The following is a 19,239-nucleotide window of genomic DNA, read 5'->3' as shown; positions in this document are numbered from 1 at the left end:
AACCTCTAAAACATTACCAGCTCAGACCGTAGCATTTCAGTTCATCTATAGCAGAGCAATAACAGGGTACATGCCTCCCCTGAATGTCCTGGAGCAATGGAAGAATGTGGGATTTTAAAACGGAGAATCCCCTATGTCTTTTCACATGCCCTCACTGTTGGGACGTTATGTTCGGGTAGTACTAGAGAATGCACAGACTTAATTGGATGGACTACTTCCTGAATGCCCTTGTTGAGTTGAGGCTGCAGTTGTGCTGAGTCACAGTGCACCAGCAGAGGGGAGAAATTATCTCATAAGAATAAATAATTTAGTAAATGTATAATTTATGTGTCTTTCTACCTAAATACACGTGTTCTGACCAAAGTCAAATCACTGACTTGTAAAAGAAAAATACACAAAGCACACAACCGCAAATCACTATATTTTGTTCATTACTTCACTGCAACCTCGGCTACAAATGTTCTGGGAGAGGCTTATCCTCCTCCTTAAGGGTATTAGAGCAGGTTTGATGCTTCTCTGTATCGTTATTCCCACTTAGGGTTCTCCAGAAAGAAAGCAGTCGGCCTGCCACGCTCACTTTGTTGTTGTTCTGTTCTATGTTTTCCCTTAAAAAAAAAGAAAGATTTGGAGCCCTGTTAAAATGTCAGCACTGCACACATCTAATGAATTACATTCAGTCTGTCATTTCAGCTGCCAAATAAGCTAAGGTGACCCCTATAGAGGGTAACACATGTGGGTATAGGTTTTGTTTCAGTCCTGATGGCGGTAAAAGCTAGCTCCTTATTGCAGTTATGCCCAGAAACCAAAACAATGTTTTTCTTTCCTGACATCTGAATTCTTTCTAAAAGAAGAATCAATATTTTTTTGGTTGTTTTTAATATTTACTCATTATTTGATCAGCCTTTCAAATGACCCATGATAACAGGAGCATTCAAGATCCCTTGTTACCAAATGATTTTCTAACATGAGCTTCTTTTGACAGCTCCCTTGTTGCAAGAAGTCACCACAGCATGCAGCTCCATACATTTGATTTGGCAGATTTTTTTTTACCCCAGATGCCCTTCCTGACGCAGCCCCCAGGGGATCTGTGTCTCCTCCCATAATAGCATATTTACCAGATTCATTCACTTGAGTCAGAAGCTCAAGGTGATGATATGTGTTACCTATAGTAACTACAGCATGTTTTTTTTTTTTTTGTTTTTTTTTGCTGAAGGAACGCAATTAATTCACAAGACAGGCTTTTTCAAAGGTAGATGCTAGAATATGCCATGTCCAGGTTTCAGTATCCAGGACTGATAATAATTTTCACAATCTTGTGATATACAGGGCCTTGACAGTCGTGGGAACAAGGCTGACTAACTTTATTCTAAAGCAGCAGAGAGAGGCATATGTGAGCATGGTTATAAAGACGTGCCAAAATTTAATGCGTTTTTACTACTTCGAGTTCAGAAAAAAAAATCTGTCAAGAAAACTATGTACTGAGGTGACCTCTTGTCAGAGAGGGAACAGCTGCCCTAAAAGCAGAGTGTACGAGAATTCCCTAGCCAAGACTGTGCAGCTATGTTGACTCACTGGTGAGCTGCCAAATTGGAGTCTGGTACCTTTTTCCAGTAGATTACTTTTAGCCTTTCAGCCAAATAAAGAAGTATAGAATAACCTGAACCCCATTTGGGGATGTAAGCTATAGGAAACTGATTTTGAAAGTAGTCACTTATAGAAAACAGATTACCTATATCGATAATGATCCCTATTTTTTTTTTTTTAATTCCAGATTTAAGTTTTAGGAGCCTTTCTTTGACAGTCTAATCAGAATTTTAGAAGTACTTGTGCTTCTCATTCCATCTCAAGAGCATTATAAATCATCTTTACAGTGTACTGCATCTTGCAGCTGCAATGAATTTTACGATGGATACACACTGTGCCGCTATAGGCAATGAGGGACAAATACAGAAGTGGATTGCATACCAAATGGCTCCTTATAGTTTCTCACCCTAACAATATGTTCTGATCAGCCAGGAAGAGCCTTTACCTCCAAATGTACAAAGAGACTAGAACTTCACGCAAACCAGCAGGCGAGGCTAAAACCTATTACTCACCTGAGGGTCAACACACTGTTATTTGTTAAATAATAAAAACAGTTCAGAAGATATTCCTGTTACACTAATTGTTATGTGGGTGGTTTGCCAGTCTCTCATTAAAATAGATCAAGGTGGGAATTTTCTGCTCTTTGTTTTAAGGCTTTGAGCTTTCATTCATGTTCTGTCTTCAGTTGTTTATTATTTTTCGGGGCCTTCAGAGCCACAAACTTTCCCTGTGTGCTTCAAACAAGAGGGCAGAGTTCAACCCTTGACAGATGGCCAGGCAATTAGAGGTCTAACATAGATATGCAATCACTCATTAACAGTCTACCTGACCTGCATGTCTTTGGTTAATGTGAGGAAACTGGATCACCAAGGGGAAACTTCCCAACACACAGGGACATAACAATAGATTGGACGCTGGGGGTGCAAACTGAACCCAGAGTAATCTTGTTCTGAGTCACACTCCCTCTTCACACCTAAGCACCTGTTTACGCACTGAGAATTAACATATTTGTGCTTTGGGGAAAAGTGGAAGGAAACAAAAGGGGTTTATAAATTAAAATCTAGATGTTATGTATGGTGTAGAACATTAACAACAGACACTAATGCTCATGATTTCTCACCGCCAGTGAAACTGATTAAGGCTCAGTGGAAGCAAAATTCGCGACATCAAAAACAAAAGAATGTGGTTTTATTACACAATTTTTATTTAAAGTGAACTATTTGCTCCTGGATTCATGTAAAAATGCTTCTTAGCTTTAGTTTTTATCTCACAGAATTGATATATGCTCTGTGGGTTTTCGGGTGAGACAAACAAAGTGTCCATCAATTTAAAAATAGACCGGAGAGCATGCTAGCCTCTGTGGCGCACCCTGAACGTGCCCAGATGTGGCACATGTTTATGAGTAGCCGACCTGCCCTGAGGTGACCTCTGCTTTAAGTGGTAAGAAAGCAAACAGCTGCTGTCTAGCAAAATATTTCCCCTGTCGAGGTGTTACAGCACCTTTGAGTGCTATTGACCTGTCGGCTGGACAGTTTAAGAAAATAAACTGCATACTGGATTTGAGCAACAGCTGTGTGAAAGTGTCGGGGAAATTGAATTCTAAAGTGTCGCATCTGCAGCAACACGACTAAAGGAGAAGTTGGTAACTCCCATGACTGGTTACTAGTGCAATTAAGGTGTCATTGCTGAGGCACATTGTTTTTCACAAAGAAATGTGTGTACCTGTGCGTCTGTGCTAATCCAGATTTAATATTATTGTGTTATTTATTTCAGCTAATACGAACAGAGCTGGGGTTTTTTTTTTTTTTGGCTTCTTTTGTAGATAGTGACTGAAGATTAGTTTTAATCCCTCTAATTGCTCTGATTAGCCAATTTACACTCTTGTTAAACATATAACATTGCTCATCTATATGCCACGGTTGACTGGAAAGCCTTAGGTTTGGATTTGGCAGCAAACAGGGGGGTTAGCGGATTAACATTAATGGTGATTGGTATAAATGTTAGCCATATTAGAGACTGGCTCCAGCCCCCTGTGATCATGAACTGGATGAGCAATTGTGAAAATGAATGTATAGATGGATTGATGTTCGTTATTGTTCTTGATTTGGTCAATTTAGTTTTCTGTACTAAGTGTCTGTGAAGGTTCTCAGTCATCCAGGTCATTGTAGTCAAAGGAGCTTCCAAAGAAAAGCGTCTGGACTTCTTTAAGTTGCTTGAAGATGTTACACCTCTCATCCAAGAAGCTTCCTAAAATCCACAAGGAAGATGTCCCACTCAAACCCATAGTCAGTAGCATAAACTCAGCCACTTATAACATTGCAAAACACCTTGCTACCATCCTTGCACCTCTCGTGGGGAACACCCCACACCACATCAAGAACTCCACCGACTTCACCGACAAGGTCCAGAAACTTACCCTGGACACAGATGAAACCATGGTGTCCTTTGATGTAATCTCTCTCTTCACTTGCATACCTACCACTGAGGCCGTGGAGACTGTCAGAAAACGACTACAAGAAGACAGCACCTTGGAGGACAGGACCAACTTCACACCTGATCAGATCTGCACACTGTTAGACCTCTGCCTTACCACAACATACTTCAAATACAACGAAGGCTTCTACAGACAAAAACATGGCTGTGCCATGGGCTCCCCAGTGTCACCTATTATAGCCAACCTTTACCTGGAGGAAGTGGAAAGGAAGGCTCTGGGCTCTTTCAAAGGAAGAGTACCCAGCCACTGGTACAGATATGTAGACGACACCTGGGTCAAAATCAAGACACAAGAAGTGGAATCCTTCACTGCGCACATTAACGCTGTGGATAAAAACATCAGGTTCACCAGGGAAGACACAAAGGACAACTGTTTGCCTTTCCTGGACTGCGCCGTGCACATTGAAGAGAACGGCAAACTCAACATCGAAGTTTATCGGAAGCCCACACACACGGACCAGTACCTCCTCTTTGACTCCCATCACCCTCTGGAACACAAACTTGGAGTAATTAGGACCCTACACCACCGGGCAGAACATGTTCCCTCTAAGCCTGAAGGGAAAAAGAAGGAACACACACATGTAAAGGAAGCATTCAAAACGTGCGGCTATCCTAAATGGGCGTTCTTAAAGTCAGCAAAGAGGCACAGAAAAGAAGATCAGACACCAGCGAGGGAGGATAAGAAGGACAGACGCAACAACATTGTCATCCCCTATGTAGCCGGTGTATCAGAGAAACTCAGGAGAGTTTTCTCCAAGCATGACATCCCAGTGTATTTCAGACCCAGCAACACGCTCAGACAGAAACTGGTTCACCCGAAAGACAAAACGCCAAAATACAAACTTAACAATGTGGTGTATGCTGTACAGTGCAGTGAGGAATGCCCAGACCTCTACATTGGAGAGACCAAACAGCCACTTCACAAGCGTATGGCACAACACAGAAGAGCCACCTCCACAGGACAAGACTCAGCAGTCCATCTGCATCTTAAGGATAAAGGACACTTTTTCGAGGATGCCAGTGTTCACATTTTGGACAGAGAGGACAGATGGTTCGAAAGAGGAGTGAAAGAAGCCATCTATGTCCACTGTGAGCGACCATCTTTGAACAGAGGCGGTGGTTTACGACACCAACTCTCTGCCATCTATAATCCAGTTTTGAGATCCCTCCCCAGATGCTTTAACGCCCACTCACATCCTGGGCCATCTGACCTCAGGAATTTGCATGATAAGGTGGGGCCAGGTTTCACAATGAGCTCACCCGAAACCCTGGCTGATTGGGACCCACACCCAGTTTCACACCTTGGCTCAGGCGATTAGAGGATCATCAGGGGGTCCTTTTATCCCTCTTTGGGGGGAAACTCCCACTAGGTTTAAATCTGGGACTCCCCACCATTTGACCTTAGAACTGAAGAAGCTTCTCGGATGAGAGGTGAAACGTCTTCAGGCAACTTAAAGAAGTCCAGACGCTTTTCTTTGCAAGCTCCTTTGACTTTCTGTGCTAAGCTATTAGTATTATTCGTTTTCTTTTATAATCATAGTCTTAGTTTAGTTCTTTTTATATGGTGGTTTCACCATAGTTCTGGTTCTCCATTGCTTCTTTTTGTCATTTTTCTTTTTCATTTCGGGTAAATCAAGACCCTACTTTCAAAGTCCACCTGTGACTTCTTGTGCCTTCCAGCTCCATTTATTCTACAAAGAGTTTTGAGATGGAATAGAAAAATACCCAACAGCAGCATGCTGTGGGTTCAGAAATGTCCTTTTACTGTTTAGGATTTTTTGCATTTTCAACAAAGAAACTTTAGCATGGTAAATCCAACATAAATTTTAATTAATGCATTATCACTAACGGATGACTCCAGTGCAGAAAAACTAAAAAGGTTGACTTTGTGATACCAATGCATCATCACTGACAGCCTCCTTCACTAGAGAGGCATTAGGTTCAGGAATGAGAGCCAAAGACAGAGCTAATACTGTGAATTATGGACAGTCAGACTGCCAAATTACAGTCAAAAGCCAGAATAGCAAAAAGCACCGAATTGAGATAATGTGCTAATTAGACAGCTATTGGTGAATGTCTTTCCATTACCATGGACACTGATGGTTATTTACACTGCACTTTACTGATACATTTTGTCCAGTCTATGTGATCATCCACTCTGAGCTATGGCCTGCATATTGTTTTATTAATGATTGAGAATTCACTCTTATTTCACTGTTGCAGCAACATAGTCCTACCACCACAGCTACATATAAAAATATAGTATTTTAGACTAAATATAGTCAGTTGCTACACATGCCAACCAGAAGTAATGGTTTGTAGCAGAAGTTTAATGAATGGAAACAATAAGGAGGGCTCCTTTCAGAGCGGAAGATCATGTTGCACCCAGAGCAAAAAGACACAACCCTTATTAAGCTGGCAAAGTGGGACCACAAATAAAAAAGTAAACGATCGCTTCATCTCCTCCAGGAAACATGAAGCACATGTAGCAGGACATCCAAATGATCACTGATTACAAGACTACTACAAGTGCCTCAAACATTGATGCTTCCCTGGTTCCACTGTCTACATTTCTTCCTGATACTCCATCAGAAGATAGCAACCACAAGGCCACAGCTTCTTGGCTGACTATGGCTAACTTCATTATGATAATGCACTGAATTCTGGGTATTATGTATTTGTTATGAAACAGCATAAAAGCAGTCCTGCAAAACAACAAACTGATGCAGAGTAAGAGTGGACTTTAGCACATTCTGGCTGAGGCTTTTATTGGTCTTTATTGGCCTCAATTTCTGTGTCAAGTAAAAGTTAACAGAATCTGACAGGATGTTAGAAAATGTGTCCTGTCGATGCTAAAGTGATGATGAAGACGACTGCATGAGTATCTCAAAGTCCGTACACAATATATAAACACACACACACACACACACACACACACACACACACACACACACACACACACACACACACACACACTAATAAAAAGACAGCAGTGATTGGAGCCTTAATGGGCATGTGTAATGATGCATTTCAGGGTGCAAGTGTGCGAGCAGACATAGCGCAGATTTGGACAAAAATTATTATCTGCTTGATACTGATGAATCAAATGACTGACACACACGATAAGATGTGTGCGCGCGCACACACACACACACACACACACACACACACACACACACACACACACACACACACACACACACAGTTCAGTCTTGTTTCTGCTGCCCACCCGGGTATTTCTTCAATGGAAAGCCGACAGTTTACCCTACAACATGTTCTTCACAGTCTCTGGCAGCTAGCAATTAAATTGTCAGACAGAAAACACACATTCAACATTCATAAAGTCAAACACACACAACCAGATGCGTGTGCACACTCTCACACAAATAAAAACACAGGCAAACACAAAAACACAAATAGCTTTTTCTGCCAACAAGATGTCAGATCATAACAATCTGTATTGATTGTACTTCTTTTATTCAAAACTTAACAGAATGACGTACACAAGCAGTACTTATTGGCTGTTTGAACTTCAGCATATAAACCTACTTAAAGAAATCACAAAAGCAACGCACACTTCAATAAAAACGTTTTTGTTATAACGTGTTATTGACGAAAGAAATCTAGAATAATAGTAAGTCAGAGACAGAGTGAGGGAAAGAATAAAGATGAAGAAGAGCAGAGGAGATGAAAAGAAGAAAGGTCTACAGAAAGTTCACTGTTATTCCTCTTGGTTCATGCTCATTTGCTTTCTTTACATATATTATTCTCACCACAAAGAAAAACAACATACAAACACCTTTTTTTCCCAGGCAACCTACACTCAGGATGCTAACCAGTGGGTTTAATCATCTGTCTCATTCCCTATAAGCACAAATTAAGTGAAGCTTAAAGATCTTTGCTAAAGTGGGAATACACAGACATAGTACATAGACATAAAAAGTTAGCATGCTAAAAAAAAAGAAGTTAAGGGCCTTTTAGCAAGCTGTCCTGACAAAAGATAACCCCTGATTAAAAAACAAAGACCAAGCTTGATCCTGCTGTGATGGGACCAGAAGTTATTTCTGTTACACAGGACCCTAACCCGTTTTCAGGGAAATCCTTGCATATTTTCGCAAAGACAATACCATACTTTTTCAACCACAACATTTTGGAGTCCAGGTTTTGAACTGGCCCTCCTTCAGCTCACACCTTTTACTAACTAAAAAGACTGGGTGCATCACGAACCAGAAAGCGTGCAGAAGTAGATCCACGACTGTTGAGCAGTTAGAATCCGGCATAAGACAACAATGGGACAACATTCCTCTCCCAAAAGTGCGTAACGGGTCCTACACATTGGTAAACATTAACTAGTCCTAAATGTTTTGAAATGTGTTGCTGCCATCAAATCAAAATGACCTCTTATGATTTGTTTTTTCTTAAAAATGGTACATTTTCTCTTTTGATATGTTTTCTGTGTTCTTTTGTGAACAAAATATCGGTTTATGACATTTGCAAATCATTGCATTCTGTTTTTATTTACATTTTGCACAGCACCCCAACTTTTTTGGGATTGCATCCTATCTCAGTGTCTTGTAGAGTGTAGCTGTCTTGTATTTTGTCTCGTGTCCTTGTCTCCCCGTTTATGTATGTAGATAGTGACATTCTGAAAATGCCAGCAGCTGTAGTAGCTGATAATCTGTCATTATAGCCCATTCTTGAAGTGCACTCAAACATCAAGCCTTTTAAACACACATGCATGTGAATACACACACACACACACACACACACACACACACACACACACACACACACACACACACACACACACACACACGCGTCCCAATGCAATGCACAGAATAGATAAAAAGCGTCCCATCCGTAATAAGCCCAGGCTATGTGTCTCTTCATAAAATACTTTACTGTATTCTATTTTTAACTTAAAGTAACATGCATAACACATGAGGAGGACTTTCCATCTGTCACCTGACAATGAGCAAAATCTCATTTGTACATTTGTTGTGATAAAACTATGCAGCCACGTCAGTTAAGATTAGTGTGATTTCTTGTAAAGTACTTAAAGTGCGAATGGCTGACGGCAGCTCTAAAGCTGACGAGAAGCCTTTAAAGACCACTCGTGATTGTGATGTTGGTGTTAATAAGATTTCATGAGTGAATTCGTAAGATGCGCATAGCTATGTGAAAGAGACAAGTCAGCACTAACGTACAGGAACATATGAGAATTAAGTTGCGGCGAGAAACAAGCTGTTAGACATGGATAGATTTGCCTTTTCTCTCTATCAAGGTCACAATGGCCAACAGCAGAGAACAAAAAGTCAGTTTCTCACTCCTTTTTCTCTTTCCACTTTCTTTATTTTCTTCTCTCTCTTCAATCATATCTCACTATTTCTCCATCCAGCTCCCTTGAAGGCTCACAGGTGAGTAGACTCCATTTCCATCCACCTTTAGAAAAAACTTCAATGTCACATGTCAAGTACCTGCTTGGACATTCAGTCCTTTTTCTTTTCCTGTTCTCTGTTCCCGGTGCTCGCTTTTTAGATATGAAGTAGCAAGCTGAATATTCAGCCCCATTTTCTCCCCTTCCTTTCTCTTCTCTTTAGTTTTCAATGAGCTCTGTGCCTTCTCACTCTCCTTGCGTCTCTGTACTTTCACCATCTTCAGACTTAACATTTTAAACAAATCAAAGCGAAAGGAGAAAAGCAGATGACAGACGGAGAAAGTGGATGGGAAGATAGCAGTGCAGAGTAGAGTAGGTGAGGGGAGAGATGAGGAGAAAAGAGTGGAGAACAAAGAACTCAGCGTTTGTTGGGACAAAATGAGAGGCAAGTGGAGAGTAAGGGGGGAGGGAAGGGAAAGAGTGGAGGGCAGAGAGTGCAGAGGAGACAAAGGGGAACGATCTGAAAACATGATATATGAGAATACACGAAGAGAAGAAAATCAAGAAAAGAAAAACGTAGATAGACTCGAGATGTTGTTCCACAGGTAAATAAATTATTCATGTCTCTGCAACGATGGCTCGAGAACCAAAGTTGCCTTGACAAAAGTGGAAGGGGGCGGGTGGGGTGGGATTAGGGTGATGACCGCAGCTGAAAAAAAATTCAAACCACAAACAAATGACAAAAATGAAGCCCGCAACAACAGTCCTTTAACTTCGTCAACACTCGACGTAAGAGAATATGTTTGTATACTGTGTCATAGTTTCTTCTGTGGCTTCCTGCAAGTCATGCTCACTACAGTAGTCTTTTCTTTCTCTCTCGGCTGCTCTTTTGAATTTCCACATTCACCACATTGGGTCATAAGCATACATTTTTTTTCCCCCAACAATATCCTGTCCCTCAAACCTCACTCATGGATTGTATTTCAGTTGAATGGAACTCAGTACTCTTCTTTTAAGATCACAACACAATGTAATGAAAGCATATTGCAGGTATAAAATGTGTATTTTCCACCTGTCAGATTACAGGGTTTTAGTTTTTTGATGTTGTTTTTTTTAAAAATAAAAAACTCTTAGTAAAATTAAACATTGAAAAAGCTCACCTTCTCAGCGTCCATTGCAGTGATGACCCACACACAGTGGGCATTGTTCTCATATTGAACTGGGTAGTTGGGAGACGTTATGACCCCTCTGGGTCCTCTTAGGTTACTGCCACAGGTACGAGCTACAGAGGAAGAGAGCAAAAGAGAGAAGGAGCAACAAAAAAGATTTATAGTCTGGTCAAAACTGTGCTTGCAGATTCACCTTTTACTTTAGAAATAGGACAAAATGAAAACAGGGTGAGGTAGTGTCAGAGATCAAAATGTTGAAAAACAGAATGTAAGCATATAATATTTACTATGTTTACACCAGGGGTGGGCAATTCCAGGCCTCGAGGGCTGGTGTCCTGCAGGTTTTAGATCTCACCTTGGGTCAACACACATGGTTAGTTTGTTACCAGGCCTCTGGAGTACTTCAGGAGCTAATTTAGCCATTTAAATCAGCTGTGTTGGTTCAAGGACACATCTAAAACCTGCAGGGAGACTGGCCCTCGAGGCCTGGAGTTGCCCACCCTGGTTTACACTGACTGTAGACCTATGTGTGTGGATTTGTGTGAATAGAATTTTAATTAATAATAGTCATTTATAATCAAATCAATCCAAATTTCTTCCATTTATATAGCACTTTTCACAAACAGCAAATGCCCACAGGAATAATATCATTATTTTACTAATTCTCCAATTACTTAACATATTTCCTTTTTACTTGTCCAAATTCCCATTGTGCCAACTTTTAGTATCACCTTGGCCTCCAGTGCTACAGTGTGGATTAATTTGAAATATTAAACAAATCTCAAAGATTTTTATGTGCAGATTAAACACAAAAGGGATGTTGAACAAGTATGTAATGCATTTACGTCTTCTGTTTGGGACTTCTGCAATTCCTTATCTTCCAGTTGTCCTAATAGGTCCTAGAAAAGCTTTAATTTGATCCAAAACATGACTGCAAAAGTCTTAATGGGAGCAGAAATAGAGATTATACTTCTGTATTAGGTTTTTTTTCCTTGGCTCCCCATTAAATCTAGAATTGAATTTAGTGTCCTTCTTCTCACTACAAAGCCCTGAAAGAGGAGTCTTTATGTCTTAAAGATCTCACTTCTTGTAAATGTAAAGAAACTAGGATACAGATTGGAACAGGTATATTTTTGAGTATGTCTGAAAGACATCATAAGATCTTTTCATTCACAGTGCATACATCAGCTGCTTAAACATGGCCAAAGGCCAACCTGTGGTCAATAGTTTAAAGAAAGTCAACATGAAACGTTGAACCTTGAGACATCCTTTCATGTCTCAAAGAAATTCATTTTTGGATGAGAAAGACACACACACACACACATGCACACGCACACATGCACACACACACACACACACACACCCTGTATCTGCAAGAAGAGAGGTCAAGGAATCATCTTCGTCTAAATTTGGGTGTTCCTTTATAGTATACTAGCGATGTAGAATATAGAAACTATTAGGACAATTTGCTACGGAGCAGGTGACCAACGTACCTTGCAACTCCTTGTAGTTATACTAAAACGGCAAAAATAACTTAAATCATAATGATTGAAACTGTTCACTCCTATTAGAGGGAAAGAAAGCCTGTGTCACAGGAGCATACGCGGTTTAAGGGGGTTTTAAATACAGATAAGTTGAGAGACATCACAGACAGATGTCAGAAAAAGATAGAAAAAGAGTAGAGGGTGAAAAAATGTAAGAAAGAATATGAAAAGAAAGGAAAGCAGGAAAGGGCAAGCGGCACGAGAGAGAGAGAGACGCGGAAAATACAAGGAGAGAAAGGGAGAGAGAGGAGGACCTCAGATGACTGATCTGCCTGTTAATTAGAAAAGAGAGCTGAACCACACAGTGATACACACAGCTACACGCTCACACAGAAACACATTCATGGCGATTCATCTCAGAGACCAGGTTCTAATTAACAGTTAAGTCTCAGTAGAGAATGAGAGAGGCTCATGGGTTTGAATCCCAAGAGAGTGATCACACAAAATAATACAATGCACAGGAATTATAGTACAGACATTTTAACCTCTACTTGCTTGTAACAGACTACTGATCTCGATTTCTACTTCTTATCTCACTTTATCCTTCCTGCTTTCACCTGTTCATTTGTATTGATATACCCCTGTAATAACAAATATTTGTGTTTAAAATAAAGTCTGGATTCACAGCTTCTATCTGGTGCCAGTTCATGCAGTCTTGTATTGTTGTGGAAATGCTGTTCTTCAGTTGAGATTTTCCTTATAAAGTACTCTATATTTAATCAAAAGTAAGAAAGAAGGTTGTTCCATATTTTGACATTACTGCAAAAGTCTTTTACGAAACTGTCCCATTTACAGCTTCACTAAATGAATAATAAATATAATGCATATTGAGCAAAACCAACATTCACAGTCAATGTGACTCCACAATTCAACTGAAATGAGCTACTAAGAATGCCTTGAGGATAATTCTAAAAGAGATTCTGTGACAACAACAAAAAAGAAAAAATAGAGACAACAGTAGTGATTCTCAAAGTGTCAGCCACTGCCCCCTGGTGAGCTGAGTAGGTACTATAGGTAAGTTGCTGATGGTTTTCTATAATATCTAAACAATATTTAAAAATGTGAATTTTGTAGTTAGATGTGAAAGGTTAAATGTTTACACTTATTTTGGAAACAAAATTTAAAAAGCCATAATTAAAAAGTAGCAATATTTATATATCGGACCAAGGTTTGGTCGTCTCAAAGGCAATCCTAAAAAAATCTGAGTATATCTCATGATTCAGTAGCTTCTAGAATAACCTTCAGCAGCAAAATGTGATGTAATTGTTTTCTGTATGATTTTATCAGTATCTCACATTGTTGTAGAAGAGTTTTGACCCACAGTGTTGCTTCACTTTATTGGCTTCCTTTTATGCACAGCTCTCTGAAAGTTCTGCCACAGCATTTCAGGCTGAGGTCCACAGTTTGACTGGATTATTGTGACACCATGATTTACTTTCTTTCTGTTGTAGATTTGCTTCTGTGCTTAGGATCATTGTCCATTTGCATCACCTAGGTTCAGCCAAACTCTAGCAATGAGACATATGGCCTCACATTTGGTTAGAATACATTTGTATACATAGTTTATGGTCCACTAAACTGACTGCATGGTGCCCATGTCTAATAGCTACATAACAAGCCCAAATCATCACCAGCAAACTGCTAAAGCATTTGCTTTTGTAGAGGTTGTCATACTTGCTAATGATGAAATAATCAGGAGAATTTTGTTCACAGCATATGGCTGTAAGGGTGGTTTTTCATAGGTTTGTATAGTTCTGTGAAAACCTTTTTTAAGTGTCTATTGTAAGTCATCTTTGTTGGAAAGGAGTTAAATTGGAGCATTTGTTATAAGGTTGAAAATTGACCTAACCGCCAAATCATCAGAAAATTCTATTAAAATGAAATGAAGTAAATATATTATTATGGTAATTAGACTTAATCAAAGTTTTGAAAACCCAGCAGAAAATGTTAAAATTTAAAATTGTGCACAGTTTGGGAATGGATGTACTAGAGTAAATGTGTGTTTGTCAGTAATACTGTACTGTGCAACGTGGTTTACAACAAGAACACACTAATCTCAAAGTGTCCTAAGCATTTAAATTCATATTTTCTATAACTGTGTTTTTATTATTTATTTTGTTATATCACTATCAATGTTTTGAGACTTCAGCATGAACAAATGCTTCACCCATGTAGTCACTGAGCTATTTAGAAAACATTTTTTGAGTCTCATGTCAATTTATTTGTTTTACATAATGAAAAATGATGTTAAATTCTCCTATTAAGAATACTTTATTGTGGTTTTTTTCCCCTTAATTTATTATTTATTGTTCATTCGTTCATATTTGAACATTTTCATATTGTTTGAGTATGAATTAAAAATCTTGTAAAATAAGTTAAACATAGTATTTATGTAAATATAAATAGTAAAAAGAATATTCCAGATAAGCTTTTCAAGAAACCGCTACTGTTTCTAACCATCAGAAGTAGCCTGTATCATGATTCCAGGCGGGTTCCTGCAGCCACAGACAGACATGTAGTCACAAATTACACATTCACACATGTGCACATAACCACACACATCTAAAGTTTAACACAATGTGACAGGGACCCTATAGTCTGTGTCTGAGCGCTGGGACTGTCTGCCCATCAAACACACACACAGCTCAAGGCAAATATTGCAGCAACTATCAGCTGTGTGACATTGTCCACTGGACACTAGCTGCAAGTGCAAGTGTGTTTGTAAGTGTATTTGCGCACACACTTGAGTGTCTCTGTTAGCTGTCTCCCTTTTTATTGTAAAATAATAAGTCCAACAGGATACTGTCGGTAAACATGCTGGCAGCAAGATCCCCTGCGTCATTGCGCCGCCACTCATACATTTATTTATTTAGTCACTCAGTCAGAAAGTGAATCATAATTTTTACACATTAACAAATAATAAAACATAATCCGAGCTAATATTATTTATGATATGCCCATAATAATATAGATTTAGCATCTGCAAATACCCCAAAACAACATAACTATTCAAAGCTTGTGAAAATCAAGAGACAATATCTTTATGTAAGATATGATTACAAATAGGGAATACACTGGATTATCGCTCAGCTGCCAATGTCAGTCGCTATGGAAGCTCTGGTAGTGATTGCTAGGAACAACTCGTTTTTTTCACGCTAAGCTGATTTAAGAGGTGTTATTTTGTTAACCTGACTTACAATTCCTGGCACCATTTTTATGGCTCTGACACACACAAACAAGATGAAGTGCCTATGCCTAATCCTACATGCAAAGTTAATATTGACTAACGGAAACAGCAATCAGTGCAACACCATACCATTTTAATTGCTGACAAAATTAGAGATCTGGAGACAGATTCAGAGGTATGGGACCAGGATTAACTATTGCGGCATGGCTTTAGAGGAGTATTATAAAAGATCTGCTTAAAGATCTCCTCGATTTCATCAACAATCTGACACTCTGAGGAACAAATAATTAGTGTGACCATAGCTGTGCCTGTGTGGCCTTATCCTAATAATGCTAACACATCACCGCCATGCAATTCCCGTGCAATTCCACTGTTATCCAAAAACTATTAAAAACACATTAGGATTACTGACTTCTGCTTTTGCTAATGATGAAAATGTAATCCTAGTTTCATTGCTACAGTGCCTGCAGTGGTGGTGCTGCTGATTAAAGACAGGTCATATTTTTGAATGCAGACCTCTGGGGCAATAATAGTTGGTAAAACTTGTTGATAATTTAACCTCTAGTTCACCCAAAGTGCACACAAAAGTGTCCTTGAACATATCACTGAATCTGAGGTAATCAGGCTCACACTTCCCCTGCACCTCCAGCTCTTTACATCACTCTCAGGTCCAAGGTTAATATTAAATATCATGTGATTTTTGAACACATTAGTCAGCATTAGAGCTTCTTGATTTTAACCCTCTAAGAAAATACAAAACTTGGGAAACTTGGCTGTTATTTCCCTCTTTAATCTCGTTGCTTCATTCACTTTCATTTATTAATTTGAAAAACGATTATGTATCCTCTATCTGAATAAAGTGTATTGTTGATATTAACTGATTAAAGTAAAATGAATGGTGTGAGCCTCTTTTAACAAGTTATGTTGCTGTTTTATTCCAGGTATATTTAAGCTTATTTTAAAGTAAAAACAGCCACACTTTTCAAAATGACCATAAACAAGTTTAACATAACAGCTGTGCTATGATTACAGCTATATTCACAAGTGAAACGATCCCTGTGGAAATGAGAAGCGAAACATCTCTTTTATTTGTCATCACACAGTGTTCAGCCTCCATTTAGGTGCTCACTTTTTGAATGGTACATATGGTTCATTTTGATCATTTTATCCCATTAGACACTTGCTTAAAAATTGGTATGAATTTTGGTGAAAATTTGTTTTTTAATGATATCAATATTTTGACCATAGGAAACCTAACCCTAATAGGACCTAACCCTAATCCAATCTAAATATTTGTGACACATCTGAAGACATTTCTTAAGGCATTCATTAACATACTGTTGTTTAAACGAGGTAGTAACTGTTAACAAATTATGCTTAAAAAGGGTTTAAGGGTTGCAAACAAATCTTTTATTAATCTAAATTACTGATTAAAAAATAATGATCAAATGGCAACACATAACCATTACCTTATTTAACAGATCCACTTTGTAAAACATATAACATATGAGCTGTTATTATAATGACGATGATAAGAGCTACTATGATTATATAAGCTATTTGTATGAAATAGCTACATGATTTGGTTTGAGTTGAATGGCAGGTGGGACTTACTTCTGCAGATGGGTCTGTGGTCACTCCAGGCTGCCAGTGTGTCAGTGACTCGTTGACAGGTGATACTTTTGGATCCCTGTAGTACGTAGCTGTCATCACAACTGAACTGGACGCTGGAGCCAACTCTATTTAAAGGGACACAAAATTAAAAACGCTTGTCAAAAAAAGTAAGAAGAGGTACTCTGAGTCCAGTTCTGACTGATACCCCAAAATCATTGTCAGTTAAAAGTGTAAAAACATGAGAAAAACGCCCTTAAATCACCAGAAAAATCGACTCTTTCAGTTCAAATGATGTACGAATGCTATTCATGGTATAGAAGATGAGGTGGCTGTTAGATCCTTGACAAATAGGGCATCATCATTCTAGATCAGTGGTCGGGCTCTGTAACTCCTCTCTTCCTGTAAGATGCTTTTGTAACTGTATTGTAACATGTTTTTCCTCTGTCATCTGCTCTCTTTTGCTTCTCTGTTCTCAGCTTGTCATGTCTTCTCTCTATCCTCTCTCATCATTTGTTCTGATGATTCTTGTTTTCGCATTTTCTCCAACACCCTGCTGTCTAACATGGGAGAGGGACATCGAGCCATCCAAGTGGAAATCTGCATGGTGTCTTGTCTGTAAAGCTTAATGTCTCCTCCCTGCTGACACACACCACAGTCTACCACCTGGCCAAACATTCACAACGTGGAGTTTTGGATGTTCATTGGCTCAGCCCTGTTGTTAAACACTGTAGAGTCGTACAGCCAGGCCAAATCTTTCTGTTTACTGTCTTTGTTACATTGAGTTAAGTCATTCACTTCTGCCACAGCTTTCACCAGTTTTGTGATGCTTTGATGGATATGACTTTTATCCTGACGCTCACTATTTACCTGGAAAAGAACTAAAATCTTCCTCTCATAGTTACATATTGTTTTTCTATTAAACAAAACATCCCAAACCTGCTAAGTGACAGCGATCTTGTACGTCCCCAGAAATTTAAAACCCCATTCTACAGTATGTTCTCCTATTAGCCCTGTTTCACTTCACCAAACCACAATTCAGTTCCACCTCATGTAGCTCAGTGCTTAATGATGATTAGATAAAAACACCAAAGACATCCTTGCCAACAAGCATGCACACACTTGCACATAAATGCTTAGACACACTCACACAGAAGGAGGTAATGCTATTTCACTAACTCAAACAACTCCATTAATGGCAAGAGAGTTAGTGAAGTCATACTATCTACCAGCAAAGAAGACCAGCAGGAATCAGAGATTAAAAGATGATTATCGTTTACATTTTTTGGCCTGAAAATAGTTTCAGAAAATGGTGAAAATTGAGCACGTTACATTTCACCTGCCACTGATGGTAAGTGGATGAGTCCCAGGGAGAGATCATAATTTTATAATAGCTCACTCCTGATTAAACGGAATAATTTGTCCCTTTGTACTGATTAGTGTAGGTGACTGACACCATTGAGTGAATAATTTAAAAATCCCCGTATCCACTGAGTCCTTGTTTACCGGCCAAGACTTGAAACTTTCCTTGCCAGTGTGTCCTAGAAGTGGGGCACGCAGTGCAAGCAAGCTCGGAGCTTGTCGCAGGGCTGCTGTGCAGTACAATCTAACGACATCTAAAAAGACTACATCAAATGCAGTCACACTGACAGGATGGATAGTGATTTTTTCTAGGATTTATAGGTAAGTTGATCAACAACCCACAAGACCAAAGTGAAATTTTTGCAAATGTAAATCAGATTGGGATAAAAAAATGTCCAAACACAGCATATTTAGGCGGCTTGACCTAGACACTTGCATAGAAAGCCGCACCCCCATCATTGTCTCTGACGCATGGTTCAGGTCACAGCGAAATGTAAACTCTTATTAATATGTCAGGATCATTCACTTCAGAGCAGATTATTTTCAAGGACCTCTGCGAATTCTGTGTTTGTTATCAGACTAGAGAAACGTTTAATAATTGTGCACAGAGACCTTTAAAAGAAGTTTGCCAAACTCAAATGACACCCTTATGTCCTTTTTGCTCAAAGTGGTTTTTGTCTAACTACTCCAACATAAATGCCTCATCGATTGAGTGTTTATGCGATGGTTTTCCTGCAATAGATTCTCACATGTTCCCCTGACCAATGAGCTTCCCCCTCGTGTTACTCCGTTTGTTCATATAGTCAACAATAGGAAAAGTCAAGGTGGTTTTAAATGTTTCCTATTTCAAGAATCAGTCTGCTCATGGCAGCACTGTAGGTTTGGGAAATGACTTCATCTACATTTCATGCT

The 19,239-nt window shown here is 39.2% G+C and overlaps 1 protein-coding gene across 1 annotated transcript in view; it reads right to left on the bottom strand.

The window, feature by feature from the left end:
- LOC101487496 (CUB and sushi domain-containing protein 1) overlaps positions 1-19,239 on the bottom strand; it is a 457,578-nt gene that overhangs the window by 162,909 nt on the left and 275,430 nt on the right. Inside the window, exons 9-10 of the mRNA XM_024803309.2 lie at positions 16,969-17,093; positions 10,615-10,736 (exon numbers count right to left, since the gene is read on the bottom strand). Coding sequence (XP_024659077.2) covers positions 10,615-10,736; positions 16,969-17,093 — 247 coding nt within the window. The remainder of the gene's footprint in view (positions 1-10,614; positions 10,737-16,968; positions 17,094-19,239) is intronic.

Source organism: Maylandia zebra, linkage group LG1 (genome assembly GCF_041146795.1).
Source record: "Maylandia zebra isolate NMK-2024a linkage group LG1, Mzebra_GT3a, whole genome shotgun sequence".
NCBI classification, from domain to species: domain Eukaryota; kingdom Metazoa; phylum Chordata; class Actinopteri; order Cichliformes; family Cichlidae; genus Maylandia; species Maylandia zebra.
This window is presented reverse-complemented; position numbering and strand designations above follow the sequence as displayed.